The sequence below is a fragment of the Aethalodelphis obliquidens genome, unplaced genomic scaffold (genome assembly GCF_003676395.1).
Source record: "Aethalodelphis obliquidens isolate GAN/ISIS:26980383/991018 unplaced genomic scaffold, ASM367639v1 scaffold1, whole genome shotgun sequence".
NCBI classification, from domain to species: Eukaryota; Metazoa; Chordata; class Mammalia; order Artiodactyla; family Delphinidae; genus Aethalodelphis; species Aethalodelphis obliquidens.
This window is the reverse complement of record NW_020837945.1, coordinates 70,383,356-70,406,539: the sequence shown is the minus strand read 5'-3', so window position 1 is coordinate 70,406,539 and position 23,184 is coordinate 70,383,356. Positions and strand designations below refer to the sequence as shown.

Sequence of the window (23,184 nt, the reverse complement as noted above, 5' to 3'; positions counted from 1 at the left end):
CTGATGAGGGACATCTCCCTGGCTTGCAGATGGTCACCTTATCTCTGTGTCCTCACGTGGCCTTTCCTCAGTGTATGTGAGTGTGCGTGCACTTGCACATGTGTGGGTTGGGTAGGGAAAGAGTGAGAGCGTGTGCACACTAGCTCTCTGGTGTCTTTTCTGATTAGGACACTAATCCCATATGATCAGGGCCCCACTCTTATGACCTCCCTTAACCTTCACCTTTGGAGATGGAGGCCCCATCTCCAAATATAGCCACATTAGGGGTTAGGGATATGAATTTAGCGGGTGGGGTAGGGATACAAACATTCAGTCCAGAACAGCTGGTGTACTCTAAATTATAATTCTAATTTATTTTTATTGAGAATAACACATTTCATTTTAAGATATGAAGTATAAAGTCTATTTCTTTATAGTCTTTTTTTCTTTTTTTTTACATAATTGAGCTCACACAATGTATAGTATTTTTAAAGTTAAAATTAATGTAGCAACATTCAGAAGTCCCAGATGGAATGTAATATAAACATAGGCTTCATGACTTATCTTGAGGATTTTCTTAGTCTTTATAGTTAGAAAAGCAAACAAATAAACAAAAAAACCAGGGGTAACTTAAAACTCCACATGAGTTTTAAAGATGCAGAAAACATAAAAGCTGGGAAAGGTCAATAGGTTTTTCTTTTAAGTGGGGAAGTTGCAGATCAGATTCTCTCTTCGGGAATCCTGCCTGGGGTTAGAGTGGGTGCAAACAGAGAGGGATTAAAGGCAGAGGGAGCCAGTCAGTGAAGTCTGCAGTCATTCAGACAAGAGAAAACACAGCCTGGACAGACGGAGTAGAGGTGGGGTAGAGATGAGGACCAGATGTAATTTGGGAAACAATTTCATGATCTCATTCTCTTGACTTGTTCCTAAATACCTCTTTATTTTTTCCATCTCCTCCCTCCCCACCCCACCCCCCACCCTGTGCTCAGGCTACCACCACCCTGAGGAACATGCACACACTCCTTAAATGCAATCAAACGAGATTTCTTTTAACCAGTGAGACCCTTGATTGATTTTTCTCTTGTTAGTTTATGATCCAAAATAATAAACAGAGATCCTGCTGTAAATATTTGTCTGAGCCCCGCACCACCAGCTGTGTGAATGGACACACACATAAACCCACACAGGGCCACAGGCACTGCTGACCCGGCCACCTGAAATACTCTATACAAAGCACCCAGCACAATGCCTGGCACACGAACCCAAACATTTCACTTCTTCCTGTAAGCCTTGGCCAGCCCCAGCCAGGATCCAGTGACGAAAACCTGCTCACTCTGAGCTAAACTCATTTGCATGGCTTCTCGTACGCTTTGTATTTTTAGTCTTTCTCACACGTACGCTCTCCCATTGGACAGCGGGCTCCCTAATTAGCTCACCCACATGCACCATGAGAGCATGACTAGACACCCTGGGCTGAGGTCTCTGCTTGCCCCCAGGCCTAGATTATCACTCTATGTGGCCATCATTTGCATGTGAAAATAGCATCTGCCTCACAAGTCTGTGGCCCAAACAACAGTCCCTTTCACCCTGAACACAGGGTCTAGAGATGTGAAGGGGAGAATTTCCCATTTCTCCAAGAATTTGTGTCCCTTTCCTGAAAAATTGAAAATATTGGGTTATGAAGGTTTTTTGCTTTTTTTTTCTTGCACAAGTAAGCCTAATGATTAAGAAAAGTGGTTCAGCTCTCAGTACTTTCACACTTCTTTCTTTTTTTAACATCTTTATTGGGGTATAATTGCTTTACAATGGTGTGTTAGTTTCTGCTTTATAACAAAGTGAATCAGGTATACATATACACATATCCCCATATCTCCTCCCTCTTGCGTCTCCCTCCCTCCCACCCTCCCTATCCCACCCCTCTAGGTGGTCACAAAGCACCAAGCTGATCTCCCTGTGCTATGCGGCTGCTTCCCACTAGCTATCTATTTTACATTTGGTACTGTATATATGTCAATGCTACTCTCTCACTTCGTCCCAGCTTACCCTTCCCCCTCCCCGTGTCCTCAGGTCCATTCTCTACGTCTGTGTCTTTGTTCCTGTCCTGCCCCTAGGTTCTTCAGAACCATTTTTTTGTTTTTTTTTTTTGTTTTTAGATTCCATATATATGTGTTAGCACACGGTATTTGTTTTTCTGACTTACTTCACTCTGTATGACAGACTCTGGGTCCATCCACCTCCTACAAATAACTCAATTTCGTTTCTTTTTATGGCTGAGTACTATTCCATTGTATATATGTGCCACATCTTCTTTATCCATTCATCCGATGATGGACACTTAGGTTGCTTCCATGTCCTGGCTATTGTAAATAGAGCTGCAATGAACATTGTGGTACATGACTCTTTTCACACTTATTTCTAATAGGCCATCAGATTTTTACGTCTGCATCAGTTGGTGCATTAGAAATCTTGCCATGCCCTTGTTCAGACATTCTTTATTAAATGGCCCAGATATGGTTAATACTTTTTGAAACACTAAGAATATTTCTGCTTGTACGTAGAGAAAAAAGTAAAGTGAAATAATTTATTAAGAAGAGAAAAAAGTTGTGGGTCAATTCACATTGATACAGATTTCTTGAATATAAGATCTGAAGATGGCATAGTGACCAAGGAAGGTCATGTTTACGGAGCGCCCTCTACGTGCCAGGCACTGTACTGAGCATTTTACACCTCACTTTATTCTGACAATATCTGTGGCGTCCATGTGCTATTATTGTCCCTACTATAAAGATGAGAAAACTGAGGTTCAGAGAGGTTATCTTGCCTGTCACACAGCTAGTAAGCTGTGGAGCCAGGATTTGCACCCTGGCGGCTGACCTCAGGGTCCATGTCCTTTGTAACCATCAAGCTCACACTGCCCCTAGCCACGCTAATGCCTGAGTAAGGGAACAAGCGGTACACTTAGGGCGTGATATTTAACACGCCTTTTGAGGCGTTGCTAAATAGGAAAGTGAAAGGACTACTATAGTTACAGTGTTTTGCATTGGGAGAGATGAAGCCAGGGCCTCTCAACCACTGTCTGTGGGACTCTGGGCCAGGACCCTACCATCTGTGGGTCTCAGTCGCCTCATAATAAAACTTCGTTTTAGATTCATCATTTATTAGAAGTCAGTGGGCTGTGGTTCCTTCCAGATCTAACCCCTCATCTGTTGGTGTGCAAAGTAGGTGTCATGAAAGGACACTGGTCGAGAGCAGCCAACACCACCAGGGATGGGGTAGGAGGGCGTTTACCTTTGTTTCCTCACCTGTGAGACAAGGAGGCTTCTTCTAGCTCCTGAGGCTGGTGTTTCCAGTCATATCCATCTCATAACCGAGGGCAGAACTTTGTCTGACACCGCCTGCCTAACTCCCCGTGTTTCTCTTGTGCCTCCCAGCACGCGAAACACGCCCTAAGTAGAAAAGTGCAAGAATGTGCTAAAAGGTAGAGAGGAGAGTCTCCTTGTGGGCTGTCCTTTGATGTCTCTGAAAATAACAAGACAAAACTTCGGAAACGGCAGAAGTGCTGGTGGAAGGTGAGAGGGTGTGGTAGGCAGCTTCAGGAAACCCTCTCTACTTTGGATTCTGAGGGTGCCCAGAGCTGCTGGGAAATACCGAGATCATTGTTTTAAGCTGTGGTAGCCTCCAGGATGGGAAGCGCATCTTACTGCCTTTCGCCCAGTGTCTTAGAGAGTACCTGGCGTGTGGCTGGCTCTCAGTTACGCTTTGTTGAATGACTGACTGGGAAAGGAATTAGAGAGAGCAGGCGCCAGTAAGGCAGGGGAACGCAGTCCTGGAAAACGCTGATCAGAAGTGGGCTAGGCGTTGTAGGAGCACAGTCGGCAAAGAAGTGGGGATGGGGGTAAGAATAGCACCTGCTGGAGGGGCTGGCCCACCGGGCACATACCTCTTCCTGCCTCCCTTTTTATCCTCCTTCCATCCACCCACCCACCCAACCAGCAGTTCCCAAAGCCCGCGGGGTACCAGGAGCTGGGCTCCAGGATCTAGTGGAGAATAAAATGCATGTGGTCCCTGTCCTCATGCAACATGGCGATGACTAGGGAAGATCACTGCTGATGACAATGTGTGCTTTAAGATTAGTGTCACCAGAACGCAGGCTCCTTACCGGCTGTGTGACCGTAGGCAACTCACAGACTCTCTCTGAGTTCTCTCATCTGTAAAATGGGATGGGTGTTTTTAAGGATTATAAATCATAGTACATGTCAATTGTGGGGTTTTTTCTTTGAGTTTGTATATTGGGGGCAGGGGTGGGGATTCTCTTTCTGCCCCCAGCTGCTTTCCAGAAAATGAACACTTACTGAACATCATAGAGAATAACTCTTCAGTTTTATTATTCTGACAATGATTTCTTTTGCTAAACTACTTCCTGCTCCTCTTAAACTGGCAGAAGCCAAAATGTGAGATTTCTTAAGGTACAACAACTTATATCCCAATTGCAAGAAATCATTAGAAACATTCAAAAGTAAATAAAATAATAAATTGGAACAGTAAATCTGTAATTACTGTCCAAATGAGCACCATTTTAAACTTAAATCTGCCAAATGTGGTCGTTACATGAGTAGTTACGCACGGCACACCCTCAAGTTCCTGCAGTCAGAGAGGAGGTGGAGTTAGGGCCTAAAATAGGCTAATAATTGCACCAGACAAGCCCTATATATATATATATATTTTTTTTTTTTTCTCAAGTCTGTATTTGAAGTAAGATGAAGATCACTTTTTTGCTTTCTCATGCTGCAGTGACTCTGGTGGAAGTCACTTTTCAGAGCACTTCCCCCTCTGCAGTTACTCCACGACCCCGGCTCCTACTGTGTGGACAGATGTGCTCACACAGCACACGGGGTGCCGGGGAGGGGCTGTGGGGAGGTGTGGGGCACTGGCCTCCAGTCCCGGCCCCATCGCTTCCTCACTCTGTGACCTTGGGCAAATCAACTGTCTGTGCTCCAGTTTCCTCGTCTGGAAGATACAGTAAGTCCCCTACATGCAAATGAGTTCCGTTCCAAAAGTGTGTTTGTAAGTCCAATTTGTTCCTAAGTCCAACAAAGTTAGCCTAGGTACCTAACTAACACAATCGGCTAGATAGTACTGTACTGTAATAGGTTTATAATACTTTTCACACAAATAATACATAAAAAGCAAACACAAAACATAAAGAAATCATTTTTAATCTTACAGTACAGTACCTTGAAAAGTACAGCAGTACAGCACAACAGCTGGCATCCAGGGGCTGGCATCAAGTGAACAGGCAAGAAGAGTTACTGACTGGAGGAGGGAGAGGAGGTGGGAGGTTGTAGAGCTGAAGGATCGTCAGCGATAGGGGACCGAGGGCAAGGTGCAATTTCACTCACGCCTGACATTGATGGCAGAGGTTCTTGTTCCTTGCTGGATTCAGTTCTATCTACCCTCTTGAAAAAACAATCCAGTGATGTCTGGGTAGTAGCTCTTTTTTCTCATCATAGATGACATGGTAGCACTGGATTGCATTCTGAACGGCTGCTGCAACCTTTGTGTACCATTCTTCGTTCAGGTCCTGTGCCTCAAAACTAACAGTGCCTCCTCAAATAAAGAAAATCCCCTTGTCATTTCCTGCATCATGAATCTCTTCGGTCCTTCAGTTACTTCTTCTTCCTCTTGTCTCTCTTCGTCCTTTCTCTGGGCCTCCAATTCCATCAGGTTTTCATTAGTAAGCTCCTTGTGTTGCATAGCAAGGAGTTCAATGAAGTCGTCCTCTTGCAGATCTAGCTTGAAATAAAGATACCGTACTACTGTACTCTATACAGTACTGTACAGTAAAGTACACAAGAGCACAACCACTTGTAGAGGATGCACGCACGTGACAACGTATACCAGACACGTGAACAAACCTCACGTGATTGGACATTCGAGCGCGTGTTCGTATCTATGAAAGTTCGCAACTTGAAGGTTCGTATGTTGGGGACTTAATGTAGAGAATAATGATACCTCCCTCACAGATTGTTTCAAGATTAAATGAGGTGATAAACCCTATTTCCTCAATTCTAAGATACCATCAGTTTTACTATACACCAAATTTTCAGGTGGAAAAAAATGTTACCTTACATCTACATGTTGAATGCAAGACAGCCAAGTTTCAAGAAATCAAAATGTAAAAAAAAAAAAAAAAAAAAATTACACTAAACTGAGGGATTCTAGACCAAGGTAGGGCAGTCTTGTTATTGTGGACATCCTCTCTGTTTGAGGAGCTGCGATCTGTGCCCAGAAGCCCCTGTTAGGGCCACTCTGCCGAGTGGTCTGAAATGGGCTGCCTTTTCAGCAGTCCTCCTGTGGCCCCACCGCCGCCCATCAGATGGCAAGCCCAGTGTGGGTGAGCTTGGGCACGTCGTGGCTTCCTGTTTGTGTGGACGTTCCACCTTGTAGAGAATCAGAAAATACATCAGCAGTCACTTCTGGACCAAGCAGTCCCTCTCCCTCCATGAGTTTTTTTTACACCTGACCTGGTGCCTCCTAACCATTTTCACGTCACTGCACAGCCAGAAAATGTTAATATTTGTACAAGACTCCAGGGTAAAGGGAGAAGCAGTCAGGCCAAGAGGACCAAATCCTCGTCATCTGGAACCCATTCAGGCCATTCCAGTGTGGCCCCCCTTCTCCAGTTAGTTTCTACAATGAACAAGGAGGAGGAGAAAAGAAAAAGGAACCCCTGGTAGTGTTCACTGGTTTTCGCTGGAGAATTTTAAGAGCATTTTAAATTTTTTTCAAAGCTTTTTTTTTTTTTTTTGCGGTACACGGGCCTCTCACTGTTGTGGCCTCTCCCGTTGCGGAGCACAGGCTCTGGACGCGCAGGCTCAGCGGCCATGGCTCACGGGCCCAGCCGCTCTGCGGCATGTGGGCCCGTGGCACGAACCCGTGTCCCCTGCATCGGCAGGCGGACTCTCAGCCACTGCGCCACCAGGGAAGCCCCTTCAAAGCATTTTTACAATAATGGTCTGATATCTTGATTGAAATACCCTCAAGTATTTCATAATACCATATACCATAAACAAACAAGCTCCCTGTGTCAGAACCAATGGGGAAGCTCATTAGTAGTATCATATATGTATTCCCTAATGGCCCGAGGCCTGGGAATCTGAAATGCAGAAGTACTCCCGGTGATTGTTTTTGTGCTGACAGATCTAGGAACCACAGCCTTAAAGGCCCTTGGAGGGTTTCACCTGGCTCTATACCTTTTATGCCCTACACTGTTCATTTACCTTTTTTACCCCATAAAGGTAGCCTTTCTGATGCAGTGGTCCAAACCTAGTCACAGAGCACCCTCCCATACATGCCTAGCCCTGCCTCTGGTGTACGAGGAGGACACCACAATGAGTAGGGAATCTGAAGATCTGCTGGGCCAGAAGCTTGCAATTTTCTACAAGAACAGTATATCTCAGAGTTTGGTCTGGGGACTGCCTGCATCAGAATCACCTAGAAACTCATTTAAAAAGTCTGAATCAGACTCTCAAATTTTGGCCTAGTAATCTACATGTTAAACCAGTACATTGGTAATGCTTATGCACATTCAGATTAGGGAACTACTGCATATGTGCGATTTAATAATTCCATTGATCTGCAAAGGGTTCATTTCAGGGTAAGCACAGACATTGTTACCTGGGTCAAAGGCAGACCTTTTACTGCATCATAACTGTCCCTACACACAGCTGACTCCTTCAAGTAAGTAACCTTGCTTCTAGTACCATCATTGGGGTAGTAACTAAAGAAGGGTGTTTAGGCCCCAAAATTCTATCAGTGAAGCAAATGGTATAATTAAAAGCCTGATATGATGGCTTGAATAAGATTCAACACATCCTCCCTTATCTTAGTTTAATCTGGCAGTGGGGGGTGTTTTTGCTTTGGTCTTTACAAGTTTCTCAATCAGAGTGGAGCTTCTAGAATAACTAGTTTTTAACAGGATCCATGAACCCCTGAAATTGCAGGAAAAATTTTATGTGAATAAATATATTTTTCTAGGAGAGGGTCCAGAACTACTGCCAGATTCTCAAAGGAATCTTTGACCCTGAAAGGGGAAAGATTAAGGATTTGAACAGAGGAATTTTTAAGGATTAGAATAGTGAAGAATTGTAAACAAAGGCTCAGGTCTGGGTCAGGATTTCGGAACTTTTGCAAACCGAACCAACAAAATTGTGATCTCCAGCATTCCTCAAAACATACCTGGTTTTTCTTCTCTGTTTTTCCAGCCTCATTCTTTCTTCCTTTAGGTTTGTCTCTTTTTCCTTCCCAATCTTTTTCCTCTTTTTCCTCTCTATGTCCATCTGGTCGCCCCTCCTCGCCATCCACTCCCCCTCCCGTCCGCTCACTGACTGACCTAAGTAAAAAGCAAAGCACGCTCTTCTATGTGTTCTACCTATGGAATAACATTTTTTTTTTTTTTGGAATACCACTTTAGGTTGGTGATTCTTATTTTTAAAATTAGGTGAGTTGAACATTTACCATTTCTCTGGTAGAGGGAGAACGTAATACTCTAGGTACTGTGACTTCCCGGCTTTTGGGGTTCAGCCCTCAATAGGAGGTTTTCTGGGGGCAGTGGTCCTCACTCCTGTCTGGCTGGAGGAGGGCAGGGGCAGGCACCCTCAGGCCTTCCTCTTGCTCTGAGTTTGTCTCTGTTGAAGAGAGTGACTGACCAGAATCCCAGGCCCCCTGCTCCAAGGCCCTGCCACCCTCTCCATCGTATTATTTTCATTTGCTGGCTTTGGCTGTGGAAAGCAGAGAAAGGACCCGTTAGGCCAAGGAGGCCGTGGGGACCTGGTCACAGCTACAGAAGGAAACCAGAGCTAACACTGCCCGGCTCTCTCCCTGTGTCTGCTCCAGGTCCGTGAGCAGCAGGGGGCTTGGCCTGCCAGGCTCCCCGGCTGGTGTTCTGGGGATGGATGCCTGAAGCATGAAATCACTGGCTTGGGAGGGCCCTCGCCTTGCTGGGCTGCCTGCCTCAGCCCTGAGCAGCCGGGGGTTCCAAGGAGGTGGAGGGCGACACAATGCGGGATGGGCTGGCATATCCTGTCTGTGCCCCCAGCTCCGCCCTGCTGGGCCTCGTGCTCCCCTCACTGCAGGAAGGGGTCCTCTGGCTGTGGGAGGGGAGCGGGATGCCCTCCGCACGGCCGTGGAAGGGCAAATCATGGCGCTTTCTGGCTCAGGCGTTTGGGGAGCACCTGTCGGGTTGAGATGCATTTCAGTGGGTCTGTGAGGGACACAAAGGCAGGGAGACGTGCCCTCAAGTCACACATTCGGGTGGGGGGTGAGGTGGCCATGTACAGGCACAGAGAATCAGATAGACAATCTCAGGCCCGGCTGGGCTGGGCTGAGCTGGGCTGGGCTGGGCTTCGTGGAGCTGGGCCGGGTTCCGTGACCCGAGGAGCCTGTGGATGCTGGCTGGAGGGGAGAGCGGAGCTTGCCACGGGTGCCTTTGGCAGGAGAGTGCTGCCTCCTGGGGGCCGGCAGGAGATGAAGCCCCGAGTCATAAATTCCAGGGCCCAGACGAGGTCAGTGCGGGAGGTTTCCGAGCTGGCGGCAGAAGGGGCCCCAAGCCTGCGCACCATCTAATTTATTTGTCCCTCCAGTCCCAGACCTAATGCTTACTGGGGACCGGGCCACGCAAATTCATCGTCAGGGACGTGTCCTGAAGAAATAGAGAGCCCTCTGCCACGGGCTGCCCAACCCAGGCGCACGGGAACCCAGAGCCCAGGCTGGCACCAGGCAGCGGGGCAGCCCCTAGAATACCTTCCTGGGGATTGCATTTGCCAGTGAATTTCTGGGCCCCATAGAGAGTTGACAAGTGGCTGTAACTGTTGGCCCAGTTTGAAAGATTGCATCATACCACAGTTGTCAGAGCCATGGCTTTGGATTCAGACCCCTGTGTTCAAATTCCAGCTCAGCTGTAACTCATTGCATGGACTTGGTCAACTCTCTGACCACTCTCCCCATTTCTGAAAAGCAGGTAATAATGCCTCCTTTACTGGGTTGTCAGAGCATAAAATAGTACATGTAAGAGGCCTAGAGTCATAGCTGTCACGAAGTGGGTGCTTAATAAATCATTATTATCATTATCATTGTTTATCCTGGAAGAATAGGTCTCTGGAGGCCCCTGGGTTATACTACAAGGCAGTGCTTCTCAAACTTCAAGATCTGGGGATCTTGTAACGATGAAGGTTTCAGTTCCACGGGTGGGGGCTGGGGGAGGGGAGAGCTGAGGTTCTGCAGGTCTGACAAGCTCTCAGGTGATGCTGATGCTGATGGCCCAAGACCAGGTAGGGCCCCGTCGTCCAAGTCCCCTAGAGGAGCGGCCCGGCCTGCTTTCTCTTTGCACTTGCCGAGGGCAGCCCAGGGTAGCCCAGAGTAAAGGCACACTCGTTCCAGGCCAGCTCTTATTAAGCAGGACCGGTGTTAAACACTGCTCCCAGGCCTGGGGTCCCAGTGACCAGGAAAGCATTGAAAGCAGGACCGTGTCAAAAACAAGACTGGGACAACCGCACCCTTGACTTTGCTGAGGTTTTCCATGGGATCTGGGCATGGTTGATACTGAGAAACCACAGTCTGTGCTTCTGGACAGCTCTGCCTTAAAGGCCCACAACCCCAACCTGTGACCCCTGTGACCCCTGTGACCCCTGTGACCCCTGAATAAAAGCCTGTAGGTTCTAGAAGTCAACAGAGGGGGTTGTGATTTTCACCTGAACTCCTGAGAACATGGTGCTTTCTGCCCAGCTCCATCAGGGAGGAGTCGTGTGTGGTCAGATGGCTCGCTGGGGCTGCCCACTCACCTTGCAGCGGCCAGGAGCTGACGCGTCCGTCATCTGAGGAGGCAGCTTGCTTTGGCGGGAGCATCGGAGTCTGAGACTAGGACTAGTCTGTACCTGTGGCTTTGTTCCTCCCTCTCTGATCCACCTTGGCCAGGAAGCTCCCTTTATCCTCTATCCCACATCTGCAAAGCAGAGAGGAGCCTAGGCCAGAAACAAGGATGCTGGAGGTAGTCCCTGCAGGGGGTACTATGGAAAGAAACGGCTTGTGTTTGTTTTTTTTTTAATGACAAAATATGTATAACATTAAAAAAAAACCATCTTAAAGTGTGCAATTAAGTGGCATTAACTCCATTCACCATGTTGTACAACCATCATAACTGTCTGCTTCTAAAACATTTTCATCACCCCAAAGAAAAACTGTCTATGGACCAATAACTCCCCATTCCTCCCCTTAGCCCCAGATAACCTCTGTTCTGTTTTCTGTCTGTGTGAATATGCCTATTTCAGATGTTTCATATGAATGGATCACACAGTATTTGTCCTTTTCTGTTTTTTTGCACTTAACATGTTTTCTAGATTCATCTGTGTCGTAGCAAGTGTCAATACTTCGTTCCTTTCAATGGCTGAAGAGTATGCTATGTATGGATAGACCACATGCTGTTTATCCACTCATCTGCTGATGGACACTTGGGTTGTTTCCATTATTTATTAAGAAAGTATTAAATTTTTTGCTTACCTCCTGGGTCTAGGCAATGGAGACACACCAAGAAACAAGACAGTACGGTTCCTACCCTGACCTGGCAGGTTAGCAGGCAGTGACAACAGAGACCTGAGTGCCGTTGCAGGGCACACGTTGGAGGGAGCTTGGCCACACTGGGTTCTGGTCTTGCCTGACCAGCTGCTGACTGTGTGGCATGGGCTTCTCCTTTTTCGGACCTCAGCCTTCCCAGGTGTAAAATGGACTTGAGACCAAAGACCCCGGTGGCATTATCATTCTGTAGTCCCGTGATACTGAATCTTCTGCTGTGGGTTCTAAGGGAGCGTCTGCTGCATTTCTCTCTTGGGTAGGGCTTGGGGTCGGGGAGAACGCTGGGGCATGTGGAGTCTGAATACCTCCAGCGTGGTGCTGGACAGGAGGGTGGCCCTGCTTGCATAACCAGGTCGATGATGGATGCCCCCTGCAGGGGGCCCCTTGTCCTCCCACTCCCTTCTCAGCTGCCTGCCTGGAGATGGTGTCCAGGCAACAGTGGGGCTGAGGCGTGACTCCCAGGTCAGAACTCTGGGCCCCCATGGAGGCTGGAGCTGTGGGGTGGGCAGCCGACTTGGGGGGACCCCCAGTTGGGTTAGATTTGGGGGGTGTAAGCGTGTGTGTGGGGTTTAAGTAGGATGGGAGTTGGGATGCCAGAGGCAGGGACGGCCAGAAGGAGTAAATGGTGGCTGGGAGGAACCCACAGCCTGGGTGGAGACTTCCTGTCAAAACAGCCACTTATCCTGGCGGGAGAGTGCATTCCTTTCCCCCAGGAGATAAGAAGGCCAGATTTTTTCCTTTCTCAGGGCTCCTTTGAGCTGAGAGCAGTGACGGGCAGCCCACAGGGGGCTCCGTGGGCGGGGGGCTGGGGGCTCTGCAGTCCCTTCCGTCTGGCCTCAGCCTGACCAGCTGGGCTCCTGGCTCCCCTCCCAGACTCCCTGCAGCCTTGGGTGAGCACCGACCCCGGCGGCAGCGGCAGCCAAGGGTTGAATCCAGTCTCCTCTCTGTGCTTCAGCTTCCTTACCTAAAAAATGCACTACTTCATGGGGTGGTTGTGAGCAAATACATATAATGCACTTGGAACGGTGCCTCGCACAAACCCTTGCTCAGCGTTTGCGGCAATCCCGGTTATTATTGTGAGATACCGCTTTGTTTCTTGGGTGCAGGTGAGCTGCGAGTTCCTTAATGTTCGGGGGCATTTGGCAGTCCTTTGCTCGGTCGGCCTCCCCAGGTGAAAAATCTCGTCTCATCTCAACTTGCTGACCCCAAGGCCATTATAAAAAAAAGTTTGGTTACGCATTTAAAATAGAGCCCGTGGCAGAGGATGGAACAGTTTCTTGCATGTTTGTTAGAAATCCTCCCTTTTACAAGTGAGAAATCCTTTTCTCAGAAGGAACTCCAGGACTGCCCGTCCTAGATTGTAGGGGTTGGCAGGAGCTTCTCTTCTTACCGGAAACTTTCAGCCATCCCCTCCCAAGGGGGCTGCCCTGACATCCCCCCAGCCCAGGCCCTTCATCCCCTGGGTTACCTAGCCCTGGGGGCTTTTCCGGCTCTTCCCACCAGCCAGTTGTCCCGGAGGGTGGAGGCCTTCCCCGGGGGCCTCTGGACAGGCCCAACCCCACTTCAGACTTCCCTTCTAGCCACTGCTAGAATGCCCGGCCTTCCCTCTGTGTATTTTCTCTCTGGGTGGGGGCCTGGGAGCTGGAAACCCTGCTCACATCCTCTCTCCACCCTCTCTTTGGAGGACCAAACTCACTAGGGCTGAAGCCAGAGAGGGGGTTGTGGTCTGGGGAAGGCTCCCAGCTCACTGCCCAGAAGTCCTGTGGGGAAGGAAATCCGAGCTGAGGGCGGGGGCCTTGGGGGCCTCTTGTGAACCTATCATTATTGACCCTTCCATCCCTTTCCATTGACAGTCCAAGTCAGTACAGCCTGATCCAGTTCAATTTCAGAATATTTCTGTGGAGCACCTGTAGTGGACCAGGATGGTTACGACCCAGTTCAATGGGAGAATCCAGCAAATGGGGACTTGGTGTTTTGCGGACTCCAAATGGGACTCTAAGCTGGGGTTACTTTCCCACTTTCAGTTCTCAAGCCTTTTGAGTAGCTGGCTTCTATCAGTTCCCTCCGTTGTTAAAACGGACAGATGAATTAGACCAGGAAGCTTTCCGTATCCGCACTGACGGAGGGTGCGCCTGGCTGTAATAACGTAAGGCCTAGTGGCAGGACTTGTAATTCATAATTGCTTTGTTTCATTAACAGATGAAAAATGTGGCAGTGACCTTGTCTCACAGTCTGGAGCACACATTGTATCCACAGCCACAGAGAAAGGGAAGGGGTAGCAGGGAGGTAGGGGGCAGCACTGACAAGCTTTGGAAGCTAGTTTGGGATTTTCCATCTGCCGCTGGAAATCAATGGTGTATTTGGACAATGTTCCCTGAGTCTTGAGAATGGGCTTCTGGCTGGCAGCTTTCAGAATTAGAAGGGTTCTGAAAAACAACTTGATACCTGCTACTGGGAGCATGATCTACGTCACCTGGGTGCCCGTTGAGATTGCAGCATCTCGGACCCATCCCAGATGGACAGAGTCAGAATTTGCAGCGAGTCCGTGGAAGAACCAGGGCGTGAACCCAGGTGTCGTGAGTCTTGGTCCTGTCACCGTTCTCCCCTTCCTCCCAGAGATCTTCAGGGCCTCGTGCTCCACCCCAAGGAGGAGGAGAATAGCCTGGGCTTCTCCTAAATCTATGCTCTTTAAGCTCAGGTTTGGGCTCATCCGTCTTATGACTGAGGCTGCCTCACCCATTGCAGCTCCCAGACCTGACACCAAAGCCCAGGGGAGGAAAGGTCCACGGACCAGCCCAGGCCGCCGGGGTTTGCCGGGCCTAACTGCCTATCTGTGTCCACCTCGGACCGTCTGGGGTTGGGCCGTGTCTGAGTAAGCATGGGGACGGCGTGGGCAGGAGCTCTGTGAGGGCCTTGGTGACAGGATGGGGCCCGGACACGCCTTTCTTTCCTTGTCACTGACCTCTCTATGTCAGGCCATTTCAGATGTGTTGTCCCTCCCCCAAACTGCGGGTCTCCGTCCCTGTGAGGCAGAGTCCTGGAGCAGCCCAGGCAGTGCCAGGTGCTGGGCATACCATCCGGGTCCCAGGCGGGCTCCACTGCGCAGGAGACCCTCCGGAGGGGCCTTGTATCCAGGGAGAGGCTTGGCCCTCGCACAAGGCGCCCAATTCGCGTTTCCCTTGCTGCACACCCTACTGTACTTCCTGCTCCTCTGGGGATCCTCCTCCGGCCGGCTCGCTGGCCTTCTCTTGCCCTCCCCACCCCCAGGCGTTGTTTTGGTGTGTGTGTCCCTTCCCAGAACCTCGGCCTCTCCTTTCCTTTTCCTTGCAGGGCTGCTCTTCCTGTGATCTCCCGGGGTCTGGGCGGCATGCCCCTCCCTGCCTTCCTCTCTCTTTCTATTCCTGGTTGGACCAGCCTCTCTCATTGTCGTTCCCAGGAAAGGGCTGTCTCGCTGGGCGAGGGGTGGGGGGACCCGAGCCGAGAAGAAAGCCGGGCCAGAAGCCCCCGCCTCGCCGGACCCGCAGCTCACGGAGGGGCGGCAGGGCCCACGGTGCCAGCGTCATTTTTAGCAGTCTCACTTTCTAAGTTAGTCAGCGGCCATAATCCGACACCCACACGTGGGGGCCGATGACTTCCTGCTGCCTCTTCTAATTTCAGCAGACCCCAGAGGCAGGGCGGCACGGGTGGGAAGCCACAGGGGCCACACGGAGCTTCCCAGAAGCCACCTTACCAGAGGGCGCGGGGCCCGGCCCCGAGGGAGCTGCACTCTGTAGCAACTTGTGACCCAGGCTGGCCCCTTTGGCCCAGGCGTGTAGGTGGGATCCCATGGGATCCCTTGGGCACAGAACCCCTGGACCCTGCAGAACCACAGGCGCCCTGGTGGCATCCCAAGAAGCCGTGTTACCCGAACGCTGAGGAGGAAGGTCACGCCTTCAAGTATCTTCCCTCGGCCTGTTCTTGCCTGGTTTTTGTTGTGATTCGTTTTCTCTTTCCTCACTCTGTTCTGTCTTTGTTCTTCCTAAAAGCTCATAGCTCACATGGGACCAAAGTATTTTTTTCTGTGGGTACAGAAACAGATGTTCAGGTCAAACCCCGATACAGTCACGTGCCGCAGCTGCAGACACTGGGCATCCCAGGCCTCTCAGAGTCGGGAGACGTCAGCTGAGAGCACCCCAGCCACTCATGTTACCAGCAGAGTTGCTGAAAGACCCACAGAGGCAGACACACGCTCTAGAAATCTCTGGGGAAACAACTCAGGATGAATTCCAGGGAGACGGTATGGTCTATGGAAAATTGACCTCAGACGGACCTGGGGTCGAGGGTGGGCTCTGCTTCTTCCCAGCTGTGCACACACCCCCTCAGTGTGGCATTCCATAGGGAGACACCCTGTTGGCCCCCCACAGGTGGAGAAGGGGAGATGCCATGATCTCTGGTGGCGTTTTGCGGGGTTGAAGGAAACCTGGGCTTGTATGCGTGTCTCTGTGAGGGAGGGTAGTGCTAGGGACCTGGAGACCGGCCTTCTGGGGGAGAGGCAAGGGCTGTGATACAAGCAGGTCTGCTGTGTGACCTTGGACAAGATCCTTCACCTTCGTGAGCTTGGTTTTCTCACCTTTGATCTTGCAGGGTGGTTGTGAGGATCGAGGATGATGTAAATTAATTGGCGCCCAGTGACGGGCAAGTATGAGGTGCTCAATAAACGGCCACTGGCGATTATGTTCAGAATTGCCCGGGGTGTCCCTGGGGGACCTGTGCTGTCCCCATGCACACAGAGACTCCTCGTTGCTTGGCACCGACTGCAGCAGGAAACGTTGACCTCTGTTCACCCCGAGGCAGGGCGTGGTGTTGCTCAGGGCTTGGGACGGTGGCGTAGGTGCCTGCAGGGCGTGTCAGAAGTCTCAGGTACAGAGGCAGCCCCTGGAGTAGAGGTCCTGAACCTCAGGGTCCATTCCCCCTACAGAGGCTTCAGGGAACCCCCAAATGGTATGCAAAATGGGCATTCATCAGCTCTCAAACAGGGCCGTGACTAGAAGAATTAGGGACCTTTGTTCAGCAAATCAGACAGCAAGACCCACTGTGAGAGGCCACGGCAGGTGGGTCTGCTCTGCCCTGCAACGCTGGGCATGGCCAGCTGACCTCACCCCATGCCTCAAGTACAAGCCAGCCAGAGACATCAGTGTCTGACCTGGACACCCGCGCTGCAGAGGCCTGAGATCCAGCTGGACCACTGGTTAAGGGTCTGGGCGAGAGACTGGAGCCCCGGGAGTCAGGGCGAAGGCCAGTGGGCCAAGCCTCTGGCGGGGCTGGATCAGGACTGGGAAGCCTGACGTGAGGCGGGGTGTCAGGGGGGTGGAAGTCATAAGGGCCCGGGAAGGTAGGGGCGGAGGAAATGAGGTAGGTCCACCACGTGAGCCTAGGGCTCCTTCTCATCCACTGGAATGTGGCACATGTGAAGGGTGGGCCCTAGGGTCCGCCCCTGCTGGAGTGGGCTTGGTCAGAAAGGTCAGAAAGTAAAACGATCTCTCTAGGCCTTGAATTCCAGTTTGAAGAAAATCACTGCAGGATCTTACCTCAGAACCTATTCAGAGACCTCAGGCTGTGGGCTGTAGGTGTTCCCTCTCTCTCTTTTGCTCAATTTCTTTTTCTTCCTTTTTTTGCCCCTAATTTTACTTGCCTTTATGTTTTTCTCATAAGCCACTTAAATCATTTTGAAAAGCAGGGAGAGGATAAATGGAAAGAAAAGAAAAGAAATGAATTTGTTTATAGAAAAGCTATCTGGAGAAAGTAGGCTTTCAGTTGTGGGATGTTTTGTTCGCTTTTCTAAAAGACTTTAATTTTTGATAATTTGATTATGCTCATTAAAGACAGGTGGAAAATTTGTAAACATAAAAAAAGAAAGAAAAAGAAGTCCAAAGTTGCATTATACGAACAGCCACAATTAGTATTTTGGTATGCTTCCTTTTCCTACATATATACGTTAAAACTTTTTTTTGTATTCATCCTATAAATGGTATCCAGTTTTCTTACTGAACATATATCATATATAACATGGACAGTTTTCTTTGGCACTAAAATGTCTTTCTTTAAATGTTTTAAATTTATTTTATTTATCTTGGTTGCGCTGGGTCTGAGTTGCAGCAGGCAGGCTCCTTAGTTGCAGCATGTGAACTCTTAGCTGCAGCACGCATGTGGGATCTATTTCCCTGACCAGGGATCGAACCCGCGTCTCCTGCCTTGGGAGGCAGATTCTTAACCACTGTGCCACCAGGGAAGTCCCTAAAAAGTCTTTTTAAGCATTTAAATACCTCAGACTTTCAGAGTTAGACATTTAGACACCCCCCCCGCCCCGTTTACACTATTATAAATAACTCATTGACAAACATCTTTGTCCATAAAGTTCTTTTCAAAGTTAAGGTTATTTCCTTGAGAACAGCTCAGAACTGGACTTGAGGGGAGAAGGCTGGGGCCAACAGCAGTTGTCAGTGTGAGCGTGTGCTTGCGAACGTGTGAGGGCTGCCCTTGCGGTGGCCCTGCAGAGAATGGACCCCACCCCCATCCCCGAGTGAGCCCAGTGACTCATTCCCTCACTCTGTGGATCTTGGTGGTGGTATGGAGGGAGAGAGAAGGCATTCCAGTGACTCATCTATGGCGCCTGCAATCCCTCTGACCCTTCAGGCTGACCGGGGCCAAGCCCTTCAGGCCTGGTGACCAAATACCCACCCATGTCAGGGTGGCCTCGGGACGGCGGAGATCAGCGGAGCCTGATGAAGTGTTTGTGTCCCGCACGGCCGGCCTGCCCAGCACGCAGCCCTGCGCTCGAATGTGCTCAGGCCTGTGCCTCATCCAGCCTGGCCGAGCTCCCTTCCAAGGCAGGCTGGGCTGGTTTTCTCCTCAGAAAGTCTAGTCAGCAGGGTCAGCCAGCGGATAGACTAAAGTTAACTTAGCTATTATTGCTGTTTTGTTAATGAGGGGAGGACCGGCTGTGAAGATGCCAAACCATTCGGAAATGTTGCACAGTCCTTGGGATTTAAAGTTCAGGAGAAAGAGAGCAGTCAACAATGATTTTAAGTCCTGACTGGACTCCCCAGGGTCCCTTGTACTTCACTGAGCTTTCATTTTACTATTTTTTTTTTTTGAAAAATACTTTTCCTATGAAGATATGAATCTTGGAAGCTGTGAGAAGTGCTGGCACTATCATTGGACTCATCAGCGAGACGGCGCTCTTTTGTGGATGGAAGGTCAGGGTGAAGTTAAGCCCCGAGGGCGGTGGAGGACAGGCTGGCAGGAGATGGTCACCGCAGCCCTGGGGGTCAGCTACGGCATGACTGACCGCTGAGAACTCATCCTACGTAGCTGTGGGGTTGGAGGGAAAAGGAGCAGGACCCGGTTCTCTTGGACTGGAGTTCACGGGAACAAACCAACTCATTCTCCAAAGGCAGAGGCTGGATATGCTGGGTGTCCCTGAGCCCAAGGACACTTGACTTGTATCTTAAAATTCCACAGCCCACTAACGTATCCACAGGTGCTGTTCAAGGTGACCTCCTTTGACAAAAAAGCAAAGTGTCTGTAGGACTGAAACCTCTTGAAAACTTTCATTTAAGGCAATGTAAAAAGTGTTTAACATGCTTTGAAAAAATCATATCTGAGATGTTCCTGCTGTAAAGTAGTCTGTGAACCAGTCAGACTGAACGCACGGCATCAAAAGATCCAAGAGTAAGATTCTTCTGGTGTGACCCGTATTGGCACCCTGCGTGCTGTGTGGCAGGCACAGTGGTGACCCCGGGGGACAGAGGTGTTTTAAGACCGGATCTCTAGCCCCAAGGAGTCTGGTTGGGGAAAGACCTAATGTGGCTAGTCGTGGAGGGCACTTAGGAGAAGGATTCTGATCAGGGAGCTCATGTAAAGCCCAAAGGAAGCAGAGCTTGAGTTGGGCTTGAAGAGTGAGTACCATACTGATGCTCAGAGATATGGGGGAAGGGTCTGGAAGCAGGGGACACGGGGCTGGGTATTAGTGGCGTTCTTGGGCAGACTCATCTGTGTCACTGTTGGGGAGAGGAAAAGGCCAAGGACGAATAGGAAATGGTGGGCTGTTGCCAGGCTGTGGAGGGCTTTCACACTCATCTTAAGGAGCTTGGTCTTTATTCTGTAGCTAATGGGGATCCGTGGGAAGGTTTTTGAGCAGGGAGGTAACTTAATGTTTTAAATCAGAAGCAAACACGTCAATACATACTCATTGAAAGATTTCAGCTGTACTCTAAGCAAAACAATACAAATGCTACCCTTCCTAGAGGTAACTACTGTTCTTCTTCGTGTCATTTTATTTCCCTATATCCGTAGATACAGTACATAAAAATCAAGCCCCAGAAGTGGGAAGGAAGATGGTTCTGTCATCTTCTGTTTTCCCTCCCTGCTCCCCACCCCCAATCACACCTACTTTTGCTATTTAAAGTTACATACGCGAGGACTGTAATCTAGGGAAGCCTGTGCTATACATCTTGTCACTTGGCTCATTTGGCTTTCCTTTGTTTTATTTCAGAGCATGGTTTTATTGGATATTCACCAGAACTGCTGCAGAACAACACTCTGCCTGATTACAGCCCCGGCGAGTCCTTTTTCACCGTCTTTGGGGTGTTCTTCCCAGCAGCTACAGGTATTGGCGTTGGCATTCTTTTTCACTCTCACATTAGGGGTATAAGTAAATGCTTGGTTCCCAAAACTCAGTATCATAATTGACCTGCATGTGCTCTTAGGATATATATATCTGACTTTATCGATGACTTTAGCTTTAACTAAAAATCTGTTATTTTATTTTATTTTTTTATTATTTTTTTTTTGCGGTACGCGGGCCTCTTACTGTTGTGGCCTCTCCCGTTGCGGAGCACAGGCTCCGGACACGCAGGCTCAGCGGCCATGGCTCATGGGCCCAGCCGCTCCGCGGCATGTGAGATCTTCCCGGACCGGGGCACGAACCCGTGTCCCCTGCATCGGCAGGCGGACTCTCAACCACTGCGCCACCAGGGAAGCCCGAAATCTGTTATTTTAACAGAGAGTTTACTTGTTCATAATTCCTGAAAGCCCCCAACACGATTTAATCCTCCTCACCCCTTATACTCATATGTTGACACCTCTTGGCCAAGTTAATAGAGGGGATGTATTTCTCTTAGGGCTGAACAGGATGGATTCCTCCACAGGACAAGCTGCTCTTTCCACCTCGGAAAGAGTGCAGCCTGGTCTAGAAACTCCCCTTCCCCTAACCCAACCCATGTGCCTTCTCCCAGGGGGGCAGAGAAATGCTATTGTCCTCTTATCACACTGGGTGTGGGTGAAACCAGGATCCCCCATGGGCAATGACTGAGTCTCCTTCCCCTCCCTTTCCTGCTTTCTGCTCTACAGTGGCTGCAGGAGTCTTCCACAGTGGAGGTGCCTGTAGAACTCTTGTCACCTGCTCAGGGCCCCAGCCTAGAAGGCAGTAAGCTAACATGTTTACCAAATGCTCCATAAGAAATAACCGTTTGTGAGGGACTGGGTTTGTTCCCAGGACACAGACTGAGCAAAACATTTCATTCTTGATCAAGGCAGTGTCGATGCCCTGGAGTGTGGCTGATTTTGTCTCCTTTTTCTCCTCCCTCTGCCTTCCTCCATAGAGAAAAGCTACTAGATTGTTGAAAATTTTTTAAACTGTCCATATCGAATGTGGGCAAGGATTCAGAGAAACTGGAACTCGCATACACTGCTGATGGGAATGTAAAATGGCACAACCATTTTGGAAGAGGGTTTGACAGTTTCTTAAAAACCAAACATAGACCATTCCACTTCTAGTTATCTACTACCGAGAAACAAAAACGTGTATCCATATGAAGACTTGTATGTGAAAGTTCAAAGCAACTTAATTTGTAATAGTCCCAAACTGGAAACAACGCAAATAGTCATCAACAGGTGAATGGAGAGACAAATTATGGTATCACTGTGCAGTATAAAACTACTCAGCAATTAGAAAAAATGAACTATTGATAACCTGTGACAACATAGATGAATCTCAAAATAATTATGCTGTGTGAAGTCAGACAAAAATGAGTACCTTTTTTTTAAACCCCACATTTGTTTATTTATTTATTTTTGGCTGTGTTGAGTCTTCGTTTCTGTGTGAGGGCTTTCTCTAGTTGTGGCAAGCGGGGGCCACTCTTCATCGCGGTGCACGGGCCTCTCACTATCACAGCCTCTCTTCTTGCGGAGCACAGGCTCCAGACACGCAGGCTCAGTAGTTGTGGCTCACGGGCCCAGTCGCTCCGCGGCATGCGGGATCTTCCCAGACCAGGGCTCGAACCCATGTCCCCTGCATTAGGGGGAAGGCAGATTCTCAACCACTGCGCCACCAGGGAAGCCCAAGTACCTTTTTTAAAAGGTTAAAAGTATATAAAAATCCATTTATATAAAATTCTAGAAAATGCAAACTATAGGAACAGAAAGCAGGTCAGTGAGTGTCTGGGAATGGGGGTGAGGGGAGCAGGAGGGAGGGCAAGCAGATACTGGGGGATGAAAAAATGTGGTTGACCATGGTGATGATCTCACAGATGTGTTCATGTCAAACTTTTCAGATTGTTACACTTTAAATGTGCAGCTTATTGTATATTAGTTATACCTCAGTAAAACTGTTAAAATGAAAAAAACATATTAATGACTTTAATCACCTTTAACAACTTTCCTGAACCCCGCTGCTCCCTCTGGCAGCGACCCCCTTCTGTCCTCAGCACAGCCACCCACCAGTCTTTGCCCTCCCGACTCCGTTTGCCTGTCTTCTGCTCGTCCACTCTCTCCTTTTGCAATTCCAGACCTGTCTCTCCGGAGAAATGATTCTTTCCAAAGTCATCCGTGGCTTCTGCGTCACTCAGTTCAATGGGCCTTTGCAGTCCCTCAGTGTGTGTGACCTCTCGGCTGTGTCCCACTTTCTCCTTCTTTTCTCGTGCCTTATTCTCCTCGTCTCTCTCCCGCCTCTCTGACCTGCTTTCTAGGGGCATCCTCTTCTGCCTGCCCATTAAAGGTTGGTTTTCTTCAGCCCGTGCCTAGGCCCCCTCTCTTCTGTCTCTACTGTTTCCCTTGGGATCGCATCTGTGTCCATTGTTCAGGGACCACACACAAAGCTGACGACTCCCAGATTTACACCCCCAGCCCAGACTTCTCGAAGCTTCACGTCATATATTCAAGTGCCTACGTGACATCTTCTCTTGGTATCTCAGACCCAGCGTGTTCAGAACCCAACCCATCCCACCTACCCCCCAACTGGTTCTTCTCTACTCCTGAGCTCAGGAATGGCACCTGCATCTCCCCAGTTGCCCAAGCTGCTAATGGGGGTTACTCCTGACTCCTTCTTCTTCCTTACCAGTACCCTCCAAGTTCTGTCAGTCTTACCTCCTAAACTTACCTGCCTTTACCTCCTGCTTCTCTCCGTCTCTACCATCTGACCGCACTGGTCCAAGCTTCATCCCTTACCTGGTTAATTGCGGTGGCTCTGACCTGTCCCCTCTTGAGGCTTGGTCACAGGTTTGAGGCTGGAGCTAGGCCTTGGTAGTGGCAGGTAGAATCCTG

The 23,184-nt window shown here is 49.4% G+C and overlaps 1 protein-coding gene across 1 annotated transcript in view; it reads left to right on the top strand.

Moving 5' to 3' along the window:
- SLC12A8 (solute carrier family 12 member 8) overlaps positions 1-23,184 on the top strand; it is a 131,354-nt gene that overhangs the window by 56,602 nt on the left and 51,568 nt on the right. Inside the window, exon 5 of the mRNA XM_027107034.1 lies at positions 20,138-20,251. Coding sequence (XP_026962835.1) covers positions 20,138-20,251 — 114 coding nt within the window. The remainder of the gene's footprint in view (positions 1-20,137; positions 20,252-23,184) is intronic.